Genomic DNA, 19,743 nt, shown 5'->3' on the forward strand with positions numbered 1-19,743 from the left:
GGTCACACTCATGTTGTTTCAAAGTTGTGTGACTCGAGACACCAATATCGGTTCAACTGGTTCCCAGTGTTCTTCAGAATATCTTCTTTTCTATTTCAAAGAAGAAAACCGTTTTTCTGAATATTACACAACAGCCCAAAGTAAAACTCCACCTATTCATTCAGTCTCTTTTATGAGATTACATGGAATTACAATGACAACGATAATGATGATGTCATGAGATTTTGGCAGCATAAATAGTGGATCAGAATCAATCTGAGAGACACACTGCCTGATAATACAGTTTATTATCCAGCTTTGATCACCGGCACAATGACTACAGCAGTGAATGGAGGATGGAGCCCAGAGAAGCCTGTCACTGACGAGGTGGAGGACATCTGCTTTAAAGTAAGAGACAGAAAATCTCTCATGTAGTAAACGTGTTTTTGTTAAAACTCAGCCTTGTAAAATGATCTATTTTGATGCTGTAAATGTGTTATTTTTTATGTGTACTGTTTTACTTTTCACTTAAAGTCACAAAGCATTTCATATGAGTTTTCTGATATAAGTACCTCACTAGAGACCAATAAACGAAATCTTTTTAAAGTATAATTTAGATGAATATAAGATGTGTGTGTGTGTGTTTATTCAGGCAGGGAAGCAGGCTGGAGTCCATTTTGATGTTTGCGTTCCTGAAACCTTTAGGCAAAAGACTGAGCCAGGAAAAAACTATCTGGTCAAGGTAAATGAGTGTATTGTATTGTTTCACAGAAATACTTTCGGCAAAATGTGTGTGTTTCTAAAATCAACAAGTGAATTGTGGCAGACAGTGTGTCCTAAACGGGTGTGATGTGTCATTTTTCTGTCCCATTGAAAGATAAAATACGTCACGGTATAAAGTTTCTCTGCATTTGAATAAGAGAAAACTTTTCTCAACTGTGTATAGTGTTGGTGGACACTCATCTCTGCAATAGTAACGGTAACAGAACTCGTGGAAATATGTTTGCTGTGTCAAAATGAATGTGTTTTGGTCACTATCAATATGAACAGAGTTTTACATGGATTCCTCTCTCTCTCTCTCTCTCTCTCTCTCTCTCAGGTGAGGGTCTCAGACGATAAGCACATTCACATGATGATAAATCAAGCTCCCTCCGGCGATGGAGGGAAACTGACTGTGCTTGGAGTCCGGTACCCTAAACTCCACACTGACCCTCTGGTCCCCTTCTGAACACTTCTAACCGCATGCAGAAAATAGTCTGATATAATAACAGACACACAATGTTTGTTTAATGTTTAATTCCTCAATAAACTCAATATTCAGACCCTCAGTTCCGTGTCAGTGTGTTTAACAACAACAAATTCACTTCACTTCACTACAATTGTTTTATGCTGAAATAATAATCACTGTTGTGGCAAAAATCCTGTCAAACATCATCACTTCGTAAGAGACACTCAAATTTTGATGAAAAATTAATAAAGAAAGAGAAGTTTTTATTCTTGCAAGAATAGGCCCAGTCGCCAACACAGCAGTTACACTGTGGAGTGAGTGAGACCCCTTCAGGCAGACATGAGACAGCTCTTACAGTCTTTTCAAGCTGTACCTTTCACCCACCCAGATAAGGCCCTTACTGCTGTTTAGTCTCTACTTAAGGACACAAACTGGTACTGAAATAAACAGGCCAAAACTGGCCATCCCTAAGCTCAGAGGTCCTGTCCCATATGTTCCTGAAACGTCACCCACAACCACTTACACATCTATATATTACTCATGGAATAGGTTCAATGGCTCAGATGACCTAGTAATCTTCACTAATGATTAAAATTTCCATAACATCACAAAAACTGTTAAAAATTCAAACTCATTCTAAATCTTAAAAACAAAAAATACCATAAAATACTGTCAAATGTAAAATTGTAAAATTTTATTGAGAATTAACAGAGGTTTAACTCTGTGTTTCATTTGAAGTCACCGTAACATCAGAATCTCTGAAGGAGAAAATCGTAATTGGTTACCATTATGGAGATCAGTGTTTGCTTTAGTTGGGCTCTTGAGCCTTAAGTCATTTATTTTAGAATATGTTTGGCTATTGTATTTCTATTATAACAGCCAAATGAACATATGGAAAAGATGATTTGACAATGTTGATTGTGTTATTACATAATCAATAATTGGCCTGAATCAGTGAGCATATAATTTCAGAGTTAAGCTTTGTATCTTATGGATATTAATGCAGCACTGGTGTTGTGGAATATGCATTTTCTATTAAATCCAAATTATCAAATCAATTACCAAAAAAAAAAAACTTAAAAATATTTCAGATAAGCACATACAGACATCAAGAATTAGCCTTTGAATCTCAACAATGGTGACAAAAAAGCGAATTATTTATTCATGCAGCAATGCATGATCGGAGCCATGAATGTGGTTTGATTGGTGGCATCCAGAATACACTGCAAAATGCTTTATAATTGCCACCATTATTGAGATTCACAGGCTGATTCATGATGTCTTTTAAAATTAAGTTTTAAGAAATTATTTGGACTACATTGTAAAAGTAAGAACATTATGATTTTCAAGTAGTGATGTGTCGTTCATGAACGATTCGTTCATTTTGAACGAATCTTTAATATGACTCGGGACCATCGAGTTGTCTCAGGGAGTGATTCGTTCATGTTGTGTTACCCGCGCATGCGCATTGCGCAACATATGGATTCTGAATCTGTACTGGAAACAGAAATGATTAGTTTATCTCTCGAGTCTCGAGTTCGGGGCGAGTCCGAGTCTTTCGTTCTTCCTGTCAGTCCCATAGAGTCTATGCTGTCAGCACCGGAAAGAGAAATGATTAGTTCATCTCTCGAGTTCGGGTTCGGCGGGTCCGAGTCTTTCGTTCTTCCTGTCAGTCCCATAGAGTCTATGCTTTCAGACCACCGGAAAGAGGAATGATTAGTTCATTTGAGTCTTCGGGTTTGAGTCCTTCCCTTCGTTCTTTAGTCACGTGAATTGTCACCGTATTGAATACCCAAATTCACAAACTTTTTACAAACGAATTCACAAACCTTTTACAAACAAGCACGTAGATGATGTATAATATAATAGTAGTTAATTAATGTACAATATATATAATAAAACACACCACAGATGCATAATATAGAAAAGAGACGGACAGGGACAATAATAAGGAATAATGGAACCTTTGTTTATAATGTTTATTGAACATATTTTGTATTTTAATGCCTATATAACACAATATTCAGACGCAGTCAATAATACGAATCTAATGTTGTATTTAATGCGAGACCCGTGGCCACGTGAGAAAAGAACGACGGACTCAAACCCGAAGACTCAAATGAACTAATCATTCCCCTTTCCGGTACTGAAAGCATAGACTTAATGGGACTGACGGGAAGAACGAAAGACTCGGACCCGCCGAACCCGAACTCGAGAGATGAACTAATCATTTCTCTTTCCGGTGCTGACAGCATAGACTCTATGGGACTGACAGGAAGAACGAAAGACTCGGACCCGGCCGAACCCGAACTCGAGAGATTAACTAATCTTTAATCTTTCCGGTCCTGCTATATCGCATGGCACGGCCAGCAGACAGCACAGATCAGAGTCAGACACTGACGAGTCAACAGCTAACGTCTCGAGACATGAGAGGAGGAGAACAAACCTGATAAATATGAAGTTGCAAAGCAAAGAACGTCTCGGATCAGGAGGTGAGGTGAACTATAACAGGGTCAGACTGCAATAGCTTGAACTTGAGACCCAGCAACTAATTAATAGCTAACGTTTCAGTTGCTTTTGGCTTTGGCTGCATTATTTATGTTATTTTTACAAATGTAATTAAGATTTTCGTAAGTACTAGACGTTTTGGGATATTTAACATGACATTTAAATTATATAATTATGAAATGACTGAAATGAACGAAATGACTCGATAAAAGATTCGTTCATTTTACTGAACGAGACTCAAAGATCCGAATCAGTAAAATGATCCGAACTTCCCATCACTATTTTCAAGGCCAGTGTTGTAACAATAAACGATAAAGTAAATTTATCTCATGAATTGGGCTCTACTCAGGTCAAATGATCGTGAAACAATGGCCATGTCGAACAGTGAACACCATCATATCACCTTTGCTCTTTGTTCATTTGGCTGTTATAACAAAAGTACAATAGCCGAGCAAATTCTAAAATTAATGACGTAAGGCTCAAGAGCCCAACTAAAGCAAACACTGATCTCCATAATGGTAACCAATTACGATTTTCTCCTTCAGAGATTCTGATGTTATGGTGACTTCAAATGAAACAGAGTTAAACCTCTGTTAATTCTCAATAAAATCTTCTGTAGAAGTCTGACCGAAATAAAGTCAGTCAGGGTTAGTAATAAGTGAAGCTGGTGTTGTTTAATCCTCCTCTGCTGAGATCTTCAGATTTAATGTCTTCTTTTCTCTTCAGGTGATTTCATCTAAGACTGTGTCTGTAGTTCTTGTTCTGCTCGTCTCTTTTTCTATTCTCTTCTTTCCTTCAGTGATTCTGTTTGTTAACAGGCTTATTAAGGTTGAGATGACTCCATGTTTAATATACACAGATTTTGTGGCTCAGATAAAGTCCAGTTGTGGTTTATTTCTTTGCTGCTCTTGGCTGACATGTGGCATTGCTATGGTCTGCTTGTGGCCCAGATCTGGCAAACAGGAGTGGCCCACCCAAGGGCCGTCATTCCACACTGCATGTGGGCCAGATCCGCATCCCACAAGTGCCAGATGTGGGCCGGATCTGGGCCGAAACAATGTTGCTATCTAGGTGATGCGTCCGTCACCGTTTCATTTCTCCCCCGATTCATTTTCTGATTCTCCTTCTCCATAAACAACATGAAATCAAGGAGAGGTTTAACTTTTCATGCAACAGATTTCCCACAGTCAGGGGCGTCATGCAAGCCAAAATTCTGGGGGGGCACAATCTGAGATGTTGCAATTGTTTCCTGATGAGTTGATAATGTTAGGGGGGGGGGACGGGGGGTCAGGGGTTTTCTCCCCCTGAAATTTTTTTAAATTCTGGCTCCTAAACATACCATTCCAATGCAGTTTGGGAGGGACAGAAATAGGCTACCTTAACGGAGCTAGCAGCAACCCTCCTCTATCTGAGGACTAAGTTAAAGTATCTTTTTTGTAAGTTTATGTAAAAGACAGGTTGATGAAATAACTGTAAGCTCAAATTCAAAAGCTTTTGAAGTCTAATTCATTAAAGCACATTTACACACACACTTACTGTACACTTAGGCCTTCTACACATGTTTTTAAAAACAGTACCATTGCAGTTTTTATGTTATGATTTTAAATAGGTATGTGACCTAAGAACGATCTTACATTAAAGGTATATAAAGGGGCTAAGGTCTGACTTTGTGGTTCTCTGAAATTAAGTTATTTTAATATCAATATGTGATGAAGGACTTTGAAAGAAGTTTGACAGATTTCAGTAACACTACCCCGTTTATTTGAGCATATGATTTTGTTGCACCTTTTTTTTCTTTTCTACATGCCATGGGATAAATCAGTGCATGCTGATGAATAGTGGTCTTAATCTGCGTTTTGCACTGATGTAAAAAGGCTGACAGTGACACAAAGACCTCATGTTAGCAAAATGTTTAATCTTTTAACTCTCAAAAAAACTATTAAAAAACATGTATGTTCTTTAACATTAGATTATAATTTTACTGTCTTACCATATGGATGGAATTGATAAGATTTTAACAATAATAATGCCAATGACATTCTGTTTATCGATCCGATTCTTTAGAATCAGAATCAGATTCTTTAACGATTCTCTTATTGATTCTTGATAGCATTGTGTGGAAAAATGTAGTCATGTGCTTTTTAAAAAAAAAAATCTTAAGCTTGAGTAGCCTAAGCAAACTGTACTTTTATGTAATTCAAGTAATAAATAGAACATTATTGTAAAGTGTTACTGATTAGTTATACACCGATTCAGACGTCTCCCGAGTTCACTGTTGGAAAGATCAGTTGTTTTAACCATTCATTAAAATGAATCGGTTCAAAGGAGTCATTAGTTCGCGAATTGGACGTGTTATGCGCGTTGTGTGATATCCTAGGATGTCATGTTTATGTCAGCTGAATGTCCAGAACGCTTCTCAGAGAAGATAAGGCAACTTATTTAGCACAATTCACACCCAGCGGTAAATAAGGGGGAAAACACAGAATGCTCCACATTAAACTTTCATCTTCCGAAGTTTTACCACCGTGTTGATTTATTTTGATTAATAATATGTGCGAGGGTGGGAGCGCAAGTTGCAAGAGTTTTGTATGGCAGGCAGTAACGTTAGCCAACTAGTTTAGGCTACGGTTAGACTAGGCTAGCTATTGATAACGTTACACTGACATAACATTGTTAATGCTCTGAATTCGCAGCTAATATCAATTCCATAACTTTTGATCAAGTTAAAATGTCCAGGTCAACCATAAATAATCCCACTACCTTTTAATATCATCCGATAACTAATTCAATGCCGATTTGTTGCATTTCCAACTTACCACTCGTAAAACATTGCCAGTTCAACGTGCGAGCTGCTTGTACCGCCGGAACATAAAGATTCTAAAGCGTAAAGCTCTACGGGTGTAGATTTGATACACCATATTAGGAAAAACGGGCGGGCTAATGCTGACCGATTTATTATTACACATCAAGAAAAAGAATATAGGCTATTTGAGTCGTTATAGGCTCTGGTAATTGTGGAGCATAATAGGAATAAAGGAATCAGGGAAAAAATTAAAAGAAATTTTAAAAGAATTTTAAAAAAATTATCAGGGAGGAAAAATCTGAGGGGGCACGTGCCACCTCACTTTGAATGGGCATGACGCCACTACAGTGCGTCATAACATCAGGCCACCTGGCAACTTCATGCGTTTTCATTGATCGGATATCTGATTTATCAAAATACGATCTTCAATTCCCGCGCTGTAGATTTAATGGAGTGCACGTACCTCACCGAAAGCAACAGTTATGAGCTGCATATGATCATCAGGTAAAATAAGATCGTTCATTTACTTTTAATGAAATAACTGTATGAAAAGCGTCTGCGACTTACTTTCACTTTGAAGAGATGCTCAGCTGATCTGCGGTGATGCGTGTTGCAGTCGCGCGCGTCGTCATATCTGGCCATAACATGACAAGCCTGTAACGTTCTCATTTTTAGCGTTTCTGGAAGGAGTACATTTTACATATGTGGTTTATTAAATAACGAGATGCATTTGATTTTACATTTGTCCAGTTTCGTCTGGAATGCGGCTCAGACACCTCCTGAAGTGGTTTGAGCGATTAGATTCAAATGCGTTACAAATGCGTTTCACAGGGCATTTACAACTGGTCTTTTCACGATCTATCCGGTCAAAGAAAAAGCATTTAGTGGCGTTTATGTTGCATATAGTGTGTTCTGTGGACTTGCTTATTTATTGTCTTTTACACTGTAGTGTAGGCCTACACAACTAGTAAAACATGTCTGTGGTTATTATTTTTATATTCATGTTGTACCAGTCCAATATGGCTGTCAGTTGAAATAAACCTTATGTTGTAAGAACTTGTTTTATTTATTAATCTTTTTTTATGTGTTTTCCTATAACTTTTGTAGTTTTACATCCATTTAAAAATATCGAAATTAATATTGATATCGCAATATCCCATTTTTGTCAATATCGTAAACCCCTACCCCGGACCAGCCCCCATTAAATGTTACGCACCCTTAGAATGGCAAAAATGGTAAGAAACGACACATAACAAGATATTGTTATACAAAACACATAAAGGTGGCATTCACTCTCTTACCTGCTGGTGTGGTATACATCGAGTTTGTTAGGTGTTGCTATGTGTACGTCACATGACATTTTACCTGTCCAAATTACACTTGGTAATATCAGAACACGCCGTCATAGGCAGGACACATTACACTTGGTAACCTCAGAACACGCCACCATGTCAGAAAGAACAAAAAGAGGACAATGTCTGTAACAGAAAATAACAAACATACAAGCGACAGAAGAAACAAGGCTGACATGCGTTCTTCTCCGCTTCCCTTTAAACTCGAGTGGTGAACTTGATAGGCTGCGGGGGAAAGATGACGTCACGAAGCAGATAATGATTGACATCTCTCTCAACCAACAGCGAACGAGTGGTGATGCAATAGTGGATCAGAATCAATCTGTGAGACACACTGCCTTATAATACAGTTTATTATCCAGCTTTGATCACCGGCACAATGACTGATGCACAGCAAATTGTTATTTTATGGAGCGAAGAGGAGCCTGTCACTGAAGAGGTGAAGAAGATCTGCATTGAAGTAAGAGACATAAAATCACTCATATACAGTAAATGTGTTTTTGTTAAAACACAGCCTAGTAAAATGATCTATTTTGATGCTGTAAATGTGTTATTTTTATGTGTACTGTTTTACTTTTCACTTAAAGTCACAAAACATTTCATATGAGTTTTCTGATATAAGTACCTCACTAGAGACCAATAAACGAAATCTTTTTAAAGTATAATTTAGATGAATATAAGATGTATGTGTGTGTGTGTGTTTGTTCAGGCAGGGAAGCAGGCTGGAGTCCATTTTGATGTTTGCGTTCCTGAAACCTTTAAGTATCAGATTGAGCCAGGATCGAACTATCTGGTCAAGGTAAATGAGTGTATTGTATTGTTTCACAGAAATACTTTCGGCAAAATGTGTGTGTTTCTAATATCAACAAGTGAATTGTGGCAGACAGTGTGTCCTAAACGGGTGTGATGTGTCATTTTTCTGTCCCATTGAAAGATAAAATACGTCACTGTATAAAGTTTCTCTGCCTTTGTATAAGAGAAAACTATTCTCAACTCAATTGTAGTGTTGCTGCACACTCAAATCTAGTCTGCTATGGAAACTAGCAGAACTCATATGTTTGCAGTGTCATAGAAATTAGTTGGAAAATGAATGTTTTGGTCACTGTGAACAGTATCAATGTGAACAGTTTTACATGGAAGAGATAAATTATAAATCTACATGGATTCCTCTCTCTCTCTCTCTCTCTCTCTCTCTCTCTCTCTCTCTCCCTCTCTCACTCTCTCTCTCTCTCTCTCAGGTGAAGGTCTCAGAAGATAAGTACCTTCATGTGATGATATATCAAGCTCTCCCCTGTAAGGAAAGTAAAACGACTGTGACTGGAGTCCGGTACCCTAAACTCCACACTGACCCTCTGGTCCCCTTCTGAACACTTCTTCTAACCTCATGCAGAAAATAGTCTGATATAATAACAGACACACAATGATCTGCCATACTGTAAAGAGGAACTATTGAAAACAGTTTCATTCCTCAATAAACTCAATATTCAGACCCTCAGTGCCGTGTCAGTGTGTTTATATGAACAACAACAAATTCACTTCACTTTACTACAATTGTTTTATGCTGAAATAATATTAACAAAAACTGTTAATTCAAACTCATTCTAAATCTTAAAAACAAAAAGTACAATAAAATACTGTAAAATTACATTAATTTTTCAAATTTTATGATTTAATTGACTACATGACGTTTTAAGGGGGGGGGGGGTTGGTTATGATTTCACTTTTCTAACTTTTCTTAAAAAAACATGCAACATTACAACTCTCAAAGTTCAAAGCAAAGGGAGATATTTGCTTTTAAAGAAATCGTTTTTTAAGGACTAAACAAACGCCTGGTAGGACTTTTTTTTCTCGCACATGTAAATAACATTACATAGAAAAAAAACAGGACTGAGTAACAAACACAAAGATAATTAAATAAAAGAAAAATAATAAATAAAAGAGACAGAGACATTCACAAGACGACAAATACAGATTCATAATATCTTACAATTTTAAGAGACTTAAGAGTGAGTTTGTTAGAGAAAACCTAAAGGCTGAGATTTTGACCATCTACAGAATGAAAAACTTGCCATTAAAGATGATAAATTTATAAAATTGTGAATATTGCAAATAATTTCTTTCACATTCAGTGTTATCGTCAGATTAATTTTAACTGAAAAAATGATGTTAACAATCTTTCCAAAATGATTTTACACTCTGGCAAACAGATGATTTAAAAACTCCTCACAGTTGTTACAAAAGGAACATTCTTTCCCAATATCCATAAAATTAGAAAGCCACATATTAGTTGGATATATTTTGTGTAAGATCTTCAGGTGAATTTATCTTACTTTTTTAGAAAAACAAAATTTGTAAGGGAGCAGCCATGCTTTCCTTCAATTAACGTCTCTTAAAATGGAATTAAAATTTCCCTCTTGGAGTAACTTTCTTTTGTTCGTTAAATACTTGTCTTATATCTTTGTTAGAACATGTAAAGGGTGTCTGCAGTATTTAACAATGAATTACTTAAATTAATTCTGTTGGTGCAGATAGATTTAGCAGAAGATTTTTAAGTTTGAAAAGGAGGTAGCAGGTTGTAGTGAGAAACAACAGACAACAGAAGTTAGATATGAACTGGTATGTAATTTGTTTCGAATTCCAATGAAAACAATGAGAATCAGAAAAGGTAATTGTGACAGTCAATTATACACACAGTTCAACTAAAAACTCATCTCTTCCGTGAGCACTTAAAGCTTTGTCACCATCTCTGTTAGAAATCTGCAATTGGCTTTATGCACACACAGCTGCACTACTTCCTGAACTTAAGCAAAGAGCATAGAAGAACAAGAGGCGAAACTCTGACTGCTTTTTTGGTAACAGCCACTAGATGGCGCTTCGGTAGCGCGGCCGCCATATCGGGGTGAAAATTCCAACTGGAGTTACTGGACAACAGCACAGATAACAGTTTTTTGAGGTAGTTTTTTCTTGCATTAGTGAGTATTTCCATTGTATGCAACTTTACACTTTTACTACTATTATTAGTTACCAACTCCACTAGGCCTGAAATATATTTTGGACGTTTTAATCCCCTGGATCATGCTACAAACATGATGATCATTGATGCGCTGTGTCCGTTATCCTATAACTAATTGCCACTTTGGACATTAGCTGTGTTTTTTTGTTAATATAAGATAGGGTACTGCAAAAAAAACTGTTTACTGTAAAGTTATTCTTTTGCTGTTATATATTGTCAAACATTTACATTTTAGTAAGTTACAACATTTATTGCTGAATTAATTTTTTTCATTGATTTTTTTTTTGCCTTTCACCTCATTTATTCACATAATTTAATACTTAATTTAATAATTACATAATTTAATGAATACATAATTTAATAATTCCTTTTAATACCCTTTAAAAAAATGAAACAAAATGAAGCATTTGAATTTATCTTTTTTTATTATTTGTTTAATGACAGATAAGTGTGACTGGAGCTCCCATTCGATGTTTGATTTGATTTTTTTTTTTTTTTTTTTTTTTTTGTGATCAATTATTTATTCAATTTCTTACAATCATCCTTTACACACTAGAGAGGGAAACATTTTCACAGGAGAGAAAAAGGCTGACCATCATTACCAGTATAACAGAAGCACACAATATTGCTTGTTCAGATGCCAGTATCTCTTCTCCTCCCCATATCCTACCCAACCCAAACCCACCCTCCAGCCCCTAGCTAGATTCGCTCAAAGTATGTGCAACACGCAAAAAAAAAAAAAAACACAAAAAAAAAACACCATAGTCGACACTCTAACACATCCACACACATACACATCAACCCTTTCCCATTGCCACCCGTCCATCCTACCTCATTGTGAAAACCACAAAAGTCCGCAATACATTATAAAACACAAAGCAGAACACCGGACATTGAAAGAATTCAGGCCTCCACCTTCATATTATAAGAACCACACATAGGTCAATACAATTTTTTTCATTGATAACTTATTTTTGTAAGTAACGTTGGGAAACGGTCTATGTTATTATAACTTTATGAACTGATATCACTTTATTCTTACCTATCACACTTAATATGGAGAGTAATATAGCCTAATGAATTAAATTCTCGAACTTCCATGTCTCAAGTTATGTGGGGTTAAAAGCCCGGTTAAGTAGCAACTTTTTTTTTTTTTTACTGCTATGGGAGTTAAATCATCACCTAGCCTAATTATTTCAACCTAAAAATGATGTCTGCACTGGACTAAATATATATTATATGACTGCCGAGTCGCTTTCACCCCGAAATGGCGGAAGCGTAGGGCTGCTGCTGGGCGCTGGTGTTGCAATGGAACGTTCTATTGGCTTTCACTTCTTGTCAATATACTGTACGTTCTTTGACTTAAGCAACCTCCTGTCTGCCATTATTGGCCAAGCTTGATTAATTCAGGTGTGTCTGATTATTGTTGCCGTGCCTACTGAGGTCAGGCACACCTGAATTAATCAATTTGTCCAATAATGGCAGACAGGAAACAAGGAGCTGGCTTCAGTTCAGGAAGTAGTAGTGCAGCTGTGCATAAAGCCAATTGCAGTTATTTGCAGAAATATCATCATTACGTGGGTTGTAAATCGCATGAAACAGTGGATGAACACAGTGTTTTGATGCGAGTGGTGCTGCTGTCAGTCACCGCACTGTGTGGATACTGTGACACATTACAGAATCAATCACACATTCACTTTTTGAAAGTTTGACCAACATAAGAATTTTAACCGGAAAATGTCTTCTGAACAAGTGACATCCACTTTTGTTCTGATCAACTAAGTGGGAAAAAAGCATTTGACATGATAAACTTTGTTAGATTTAATCACGCGATTTACGTGCAAATTATAGCCTACTTTGTTTTCAAATTGTTCATGTCAACAACATCAGCATTGCGTGACTAATTTAATGTGTTTTATGGTTACCTGTGTTGTTCAGAATTCATATTCTCCATAATAGCAAATCGAGAAAGGCACAACAAAGGAAACCATAACTGTGTGACTTAAAAAAAATGTAACTATTGAAATGTCTTACTTGTTCAGCAGAAAAAAAGCCGTCTCTTCTTCCGTTTTGAATCCCTTCAAAACACGGAGTTCGCGTACTTTTCAAAAGCCCCGCCGATGTTTAAATCCTTGTGTTCGCATGAGACGTTTTCTTTCTCTTTCTCTAGACACCTTAAATCCAAAGTCTTTTGTGTTTTATAACTGCTGAATCTCCAGTTGACACTGATGATTGTTGTTTGGATCTTTCTGGATGCCATGAGTTTAATTATGTAAAGTGCTGCGAGAAAAGCCTATACATCTCTACATCCCCTGACGTGTACGGGTGTGACGTAATGACGCAAAGACATGCTCGAATTTCCCCCGGAAACCCACCAGTACCACTGGAATTAATATTATTATTTCAAGCAGAATGTCTAATTGAAGAGAATTGGCACTGGCTGGTTACTTCCGGGTTCTGGACTGGCTGCAGTAACATGTCTCTGTCCATGCGGGGGTCAATGGTGTTTCACCCCCAGAAATACACTTTTCTCAGGATGTAATTTTTTGTCAAGTAATTTGAAAGTTGCATTCAAAAGGGAGGGCTAAGATAATACACTCAGCTGAAAATTGCATTTTTAAGTTCACTTATCTGTTCTAAAAATCCGTTCAAAAATGTGATGACGTCACACAATAGCAGAATGCTAGCGTACTCCGGCCAACAACGGCCTAACCTGTAAGAAATCAAAAGGACATAAGTACTCGTTCATTCGACTTTTGGCCTATAATCTATATTGAACTTGAATATTTTTTTTTATAATTATTTTGGATTATTTTAACTTAAAAAAGTTACGGACAGCAGCTTTAACATATTTTTTTTAATTTTCTTTTAAATCCTTGCTTATATAGCTCATGATACCCCGTGCAATGTCTTTGTATATGGAGTTGTTTTTGCCTCTTCACAATGACTCGCTTGGTTTAGTCCTCAGTTGTAAATCGCTTTGGATAAAAGCGTCCGCTAAATGACTAGCCTAAATGTAAATGTAACTCCTCGATTGGGTTCAGAAAAGGCAAGTAGGCTATGCAGGGAGGAATTGCATCATAATACGAGGCTGTGCTGCAAACCATTCTTTTACAAGCCGAGAGTGGTGGAAAGCTACATTGTCCCAAATTATGACATTTATGACATACATACATAAGAGTTGTGCAAACGAGTTTCACACAGGTGCATAGAGATTTATAATTATGCAAGTACTTTCTATCAGCTGTGAATAGATGTTTTCCTTTTGTTCGACACAGTGAATCCAATAGTTTGGTGTCTTTCAATGAGATCTGTGGTAACTGTTTTGACAAAGGATGTGATAAATGTGTGAAACAAATGAAAAGTAAAACATTTTCAAGAGAAGATTTTTGCTGTGCTAATAATGTGATGATTAAGATCAAGCGGATCCCAGTTGCATTTAGTGTCTCATATGAGAAAAACTGTAATAATCAACTCATATTGAGAAATGTTTACAATTACATTCATTTACTTTACAGCCCTAAAAAATGTTATATATACAGTCATGCAAGACAGTCAATTAAATCATAAAATTTGAAAAATGAGTGTCATTTTACAGTATTTTATTGTACTTTTTGTTTTTAAGACTTAGAAACAGTTTTTGTTAATATTATTTCAGCATAAAACAATTGTAGTAAAGTGAAGTGAATTTGTTGTTGTTCATATAAACACACTGACACAGGCACTGAGGGTTTGAATATTGAGTTTATTGAGGAATGAAACAGTTTTCAATAGTTCCTCTATACAGTATGGCAGATCATTGTGTGTCTGTTATTATATCAGACTATTTTCTGCATGCGGTTAGAAGAAGTGTTCAGAAGGGGACCAGAGGGTCAGTGCGGGGTTTAGGGTACTGGACTCCAGTCACAGACAGATCCCCTCCATCGACAGGGAGAGCTTGATATATATTCACATGAAGGTACTTATTATCCTCTGAGACCTTCACCTGAGAGAGAGAGAAATCCATGTAAAACTCTGTTCATATTGATAGCGACCAATCGCATTCATTTTCCATGACACAGCAAACATATTTCCAGGAGTTCTGCTACCGTTACCATTGCAGAGATGCATGTCCAGGAACGCTATACAGTTGAGCAAAGTTTTCTCTTATACTAAGGCAGAGAAACTTTATACAGTGACGTATTTTATCTTTCAATGGGACAGAAAAATGACACATCACACCCGTTTAGGACACACTGTCTGCCACAATTCACTTGTTGATATTAGAAACACATATTTTGCTAAAAGTATTTCTGTGAAACAATACCAAACACTCATTTACCTTGACCAGATAGTTTTTTCCTGCCACAATCTGATACTTAAAGGTTTCAGGAACGCAAACATTAAACTGGACTCCAGCCTGCTTCCCTGCCTGAATAAACACACACACATCTTATATTCATCTAAATTATACTTTAAAAAGATTTAGTTTATTGGTATCTAGTGAGGTACTTATATCAGAAAACTCATATGAAATGTTTTGGGACTTTAAGTGAAAAGTAAAACAGTACACATAAAAAATAACACATTTTACAGCATCAAAATAGATCATTTTACTAGGCTGTGTTTAAACAAAACCACATTTACTATATGAGTGATTTTCTGTCTCTTACTTCAATGCAGATCTTCTTCACCTCGTCAGTGACAGGCGCCTCTTCACTCCATCCTCCAGGTCTCGGCTTCGCATCAGTCATTGTGCCGGTGTTCAAAGCTGGATAATAAACTGTATTATCAGGCAGTGTGTCTCACAGATTGATTCTGATCCACTATTTATGCTGCCAAAATCTCATGACATCATCGTCGTCATTGTAATTCCATGTACACACATAAAAGAGACTGAATGAATAGGTGGAGTTTTACTTTGGGCTGTTGTGTAATATTCAGAAAAACTGTTTTCTTCTGTGAAATAGAAAGGAAGATAATCTGAAGAACACTGGGAACCATTTGAACCGATATTGGTGTCTCGAGTCACACAACTTTGAAACAACATGAGTGTGACTGAATTGTTATTTTTGAATGAACTATCCCTTTAAAAATGGAATCACAAAAGCATAATGTTTTTCTTTATTTAGTTAAATACAAAATACAGAGCAATGTTTAACAGTTTAGAGAATCTGAGATAACATGTTTTCTATTTGAATATTTGGTAAAATGTAAAATATTCCTGTGATAAAAGCTGAAAGTTCAGCATCATTTCTCTAGTCTTCAAAGAATTGATGATTATTATTATTTTTTTTAAAGAATCAATATGTTCTACAGATCATACATTTAGTAAGAAATAAAAAACATTAAAAACTGCTTTTTGTGTACAGATACAGTGTGTGTGCTGATCATCTGATCATGAATTCTCCTTAAATATCATTATTAAATACAAATCTGGTTTGCATGATCTCTGTGTCAACAGGAGCGCTTCACTCTTCTAAATAAATCTTCTTAATTGACATCGATGATTCATGAAGTTACTTTAACATCCATGAACCTTTCTAACAAGAAGTTATTTATAGGAAAAAATGTTATTTAGATTTTTACAAATGTTCTTCACTCTAAAAGAAGGTTCTTTTAAAAGCTGCTGACTGAACAAAAATAGTTCTTCTATCTGGCATTACTGTAAAAACATTTTGGAAGCTTTATTTTCAAAAGTTATCAAATGTTATCATTTGAAAAACGTTTCAGAAATCATACTGCAATACGCTGATTTGCTGATCCAGACCCAGACAGCAAACTGACATTGACTCAACGTGGAAACGACGTCTCTCATGACATTGAAACAACGTTGATTTGCTCATCGAATTAACGTTGAACCAACGTCAGACACGGCATTCTTCAAAGCTAAATGAAATCGAAAATTGGTTTGCTTTCATAACGTTGAAACAACGCGTTGATTTCAAGTTGATTTTCCGTTAGTTTTGAAAGAATGACGCGTCTGACGTTGGTTCAACGTTAATTCGATGAGCAAAACAATGTCAGATCAACGTTGTTTCGATGTCATATTTCCACCTTGATTCAATGTCAGTTTGCTATCTGGGGAAGCATTTATTATTAGCCTATTGTCAATGTTTTTCCAGGATTCAGTATTATCAGTGTGAATCATTGACGGTGACGAACGCAGCATTCATAGAAATAAAATAAAATATAATAATGTTATATATTTTTAAAATAGATTTTTTTTAAAGTTCCCTCAGAAACAGTTCTTCCTCCGTGATGTACATGTTAACTGGCAAATGCAACTTTGTTTCCCGTTACACACCCAAACCACACTATGAATAATGAGGCTACTTCAGACTTTTTAACTTGCGTCGGGCGCAAGAGTCATTTATCCCGCCGTTAAATACAACAGCGCCAAGATCCGCCCACAAAGTTACAAACTTGACACTTTCGTTAAAGTGATTGTTCACTTTGAAATTAATTTTTGATTACCTCAAGGGCACTCAAGATGTAGGTGTCTTGTTTCCACAGTATTTTCAATTTTGACATTTTTCGGTCAAACCGTTCTAGTCTGTCAGTCATATGAGCCCGTTCTCATCCCAAAGCGCCATATAGGACGCTTTTGCAAAAGCGTAAATATCCAACGCACATGGCACCCTTTAACGTGATAGCCTATGAGACGCAGATATATTTGGGCAGAAGGCGCCCCCTAGTGGTCTAACCCTTACCCAACACAATATCTAAACTTGCAAAAGCGTCCTCCTATATGGCGCTTTGGGATGAGAACGCGTTGTCATATAGGCCTAATGGAGGTCTATGGTCACCACCTCAAAGAGCATGCACAGAGAAGTCCAGATTAAACATGATTTAATGACTCGTGAATGTAAGTAGCCTACACATTGATGGCCTAAGACACGAACACGGTTTGTGTTAGAAAGCAAACAGTATTTATTATACTGGCGGCGGTTCAGTTCGGTAACGGTTCAGTTGGACAACTGATTCAGATCAGTTCAGGTGAACTGATCTGAATCAGTTGTCCAACTGAACCGTTACCGAACTGAACCGCCGCCGGAAGTGATCTCTCGCGCGTCTACATCACGCAATGTTTACATGGAGATTGTTTTGCCTTTTACTAAAGATATTTGCATACATCGAAATCGTCTTCCATTGCGGTTTCCCGTATATCTAAATATGTTTAGTAAAAGGACCCGTACAACCAGCAACAGAATGGACGAAAGACCCGAAGCACTTCCACCTTTCACATACCCTGACAGAGTCACTCACCTGTTTATTGTATTCAGTGCCTATAACGTTACTGCCCACACAATGCAACGGAAGAGTTCAGAAGCTAAGTCATTAGAAGCTTATGAACAATTCTGCCGCGATTCGAACTCGGGTCTCTCACACGCACACCAAAGGTGTCTTATCCACTGCGCCATCACCACCACACCAAGGGAAAAAAAATCTCCCTTTGACTGGAAATGAAAGTAAAAAATATGTTGGGAGTATGTCACATGTCTTTTTGTGTCACATGTCATAACAAAAGTGTTGTGGGATGTGTCTGTTCAGGAAAGTTCAGTGTGTGTGTGAAGGAGTTTCAGGGAGTGCGTATGTACGAGGCGCGCCCCCCTTTCTTTCGTTTTTTACTCCCGCGAAGGAGTGGGAAAGAATGTGAGAGTGACTCGGTGAGATCGGTGCAGGTGGTTAGCTGTGTGCAGTGTATAAACTCTTCGTCAAGACGGCCTCCTTGTCTTCTTATGCTACCAACACACTACACAGCGTGAAGTTAGAGTTAAAGGAGAACTCCGGCGAACAATGAACATTTGGTCTAATAAAACAACTCTAGTCAATCGTTCTCTGAGATTTGTTTTCAGGATAATCGAATGTAAAGAGTTTTATCTCTAAAAACGGTTTAGCGTATAATGCTAGTAATGGGGGCATTGAGTAAGCAAAAAGAAACCGCTAGTTTATACCACTAACAAGGCTCAAAATAGCCCCACACTAACGCAGTAACATAATGAGGCTCCATACATGCAAAACGAAGCATTGAGAACTTTGTAAGTGTACAGACAGTATAATAAGAAGATACTTTATGAAGACAGTTCACTTCGTGTACAGACAGGAGCCATATTAGGAAATAGTCTGGGGCTATTTTGAGCCTTGTTAGTGGTATAAACTAGCGATTTCTTTTTACTTAGTCAATGCCCCCATTACTAGCATTATACGCCTAAACAGTTTTTAGAGATTAAACTCTACATTCGATTATCATTATAACCATAATATTAATACAAATGAGCTTAAAATCAAAATATAAAGGGTTTATTGCATTTAAAAACAGGGCATATTTTTAATAAATAAACAAGTGATCAAAGCATAGTAAACTAAATTTGAAACATTTTAAATTCCAACCTTGTTTGTGAAAGTCCAACAAAGTTAAATGTATAAATGAATACTCGAATGAATGAATAAAGTTGTGTGGCTCCCTGTGCTTTCATTTGATTATCATTGTACACTTGGCGGCTTAGTTGTAACAGTGTGTTACAACTAACCCCGCTGTCGTATCTATAGCACGAATGTCATTTCTCGTGCAATTTACACGCCAAAAACAGTTTTTGCGTGTATATGGTACGCGTTTTTCGTTTTTCGCATGGCGTATAATACGCACGAACTTCTCGAAAGGTTTCATCTCAAAAGGATATCACTATCTTCAATTGTTCAGGCAAACACCTGCTATATACATTTGTCAATTGCATCAAGTCACTGCATGACACATTCATTGCCATCTGTTGTGAACTTTTCCTCTTCTAAAGTGTAGGAAACTCAGAAGCGAAGACCAGGAGACTTGGTTGCGTCCTCAGCAAGATTCTTTATTGAGAAACACAAAGCATGTAAATGA

General features: G+C 36.9%; 3 protein-coding genes across 4 annotated transcripts; 2 read left to right on the forward strand and 1 right to left on the reverse strand.

Moving 5' to 3' along the window:
- The first annotated feature begins 244 nt into the window (after window positions 1-244).
- Window positions 245-1,291, forward strand: LOC120471709 (cystatin-B). The gene is made up of 3 exons (XM_089130634.1): window positions 245-387; window positions 632-721; window positions 1,079-1,291. The coding sequence occupies exons 1-3, from the start codon at window positions 313-315 to the stop codon at window positions 1,205-1,207; spliced, it is 294 nt and encodes a 97-aa protein (XP_088986760.1). The 5' UTR covers window positions 245-312; the 3' UTR covers window positions 1,208-1,291.
- A 5,620-nt stretch (window positions 1,292-6,911) lies between these two features.
- Window positions 6,912-9,365, forward strand: LOC120471713 (cystatin-B). The gene is made up of 4 exons (XM_089130633.1): window positions 6,912-7,022; window positions 8,156-8,330; window positions 8,580-8,669; window positions 9,109-9,365. Exons 2-4 carry the CDS (start codon window positions 8,250-8,252, stop codon window positions 9,235-9,237), a joined length of 300 nt encoding a protein of 99 aa, XP_088986759.1. The 5' UTR covers window positions 6,912-7,022; window positions 8,156-8,249; the 3' UTR covers window positions 9,238-9,365.
- Window positions 9,366-14,608: 5,243 nt separating this feature from the next.
- LOC120471712 (cystatin-A) lies at window positions 14,609-18,309 on the reverse strand. Of its 2 annotated transcripts, XM_039661613.2 has the most exons (4): window positions 18,132-18,309; window positions 15,536-15,633; window positions 15,205-15,294; window positions 14,609-14,868 (listed from the first exon to the last, which is right to left on the reverse strand). In XM_039661613.2, exons 2-4 carry the CDS (start codon window positions 15,614-15,616, stop codon window positions 14,737-14,739), a joined length of 303 nt encoding a protein of 100 aa, XP_039517547.2. In that variant the 5' UTR covers window positions 15,617-15,633; window positions 18,132-18,309; the 3' UTR covers window positions 14,609-14,736. The 2 variants fall into 2 exon arrangements, with proteins under 2 accessions (XP_039517547.2, XP_088985866.1); XM_089129740.1 differs by lacking the exon at window positions 18,132-18,309 and having other exon boundaries at window positions 15,536-15,945.
- Window positions 18,310-19,743: the final 1,434 nt, after the last annotated feature.

Source organism: Pimephales promelas, chromosome 4, assembly GCF_988280905.1.
Source record: "Pimephales promelas chromosome 4, fPimPro1.hap1.1, whole genome shotgun sequence".
Taxonomy (NCBI): Eukaryota; Metazoa; Chordata; class Actinopteri; order Cypriniformes; family Leuciscidae; genus Pimephales; species Pimephales promelas.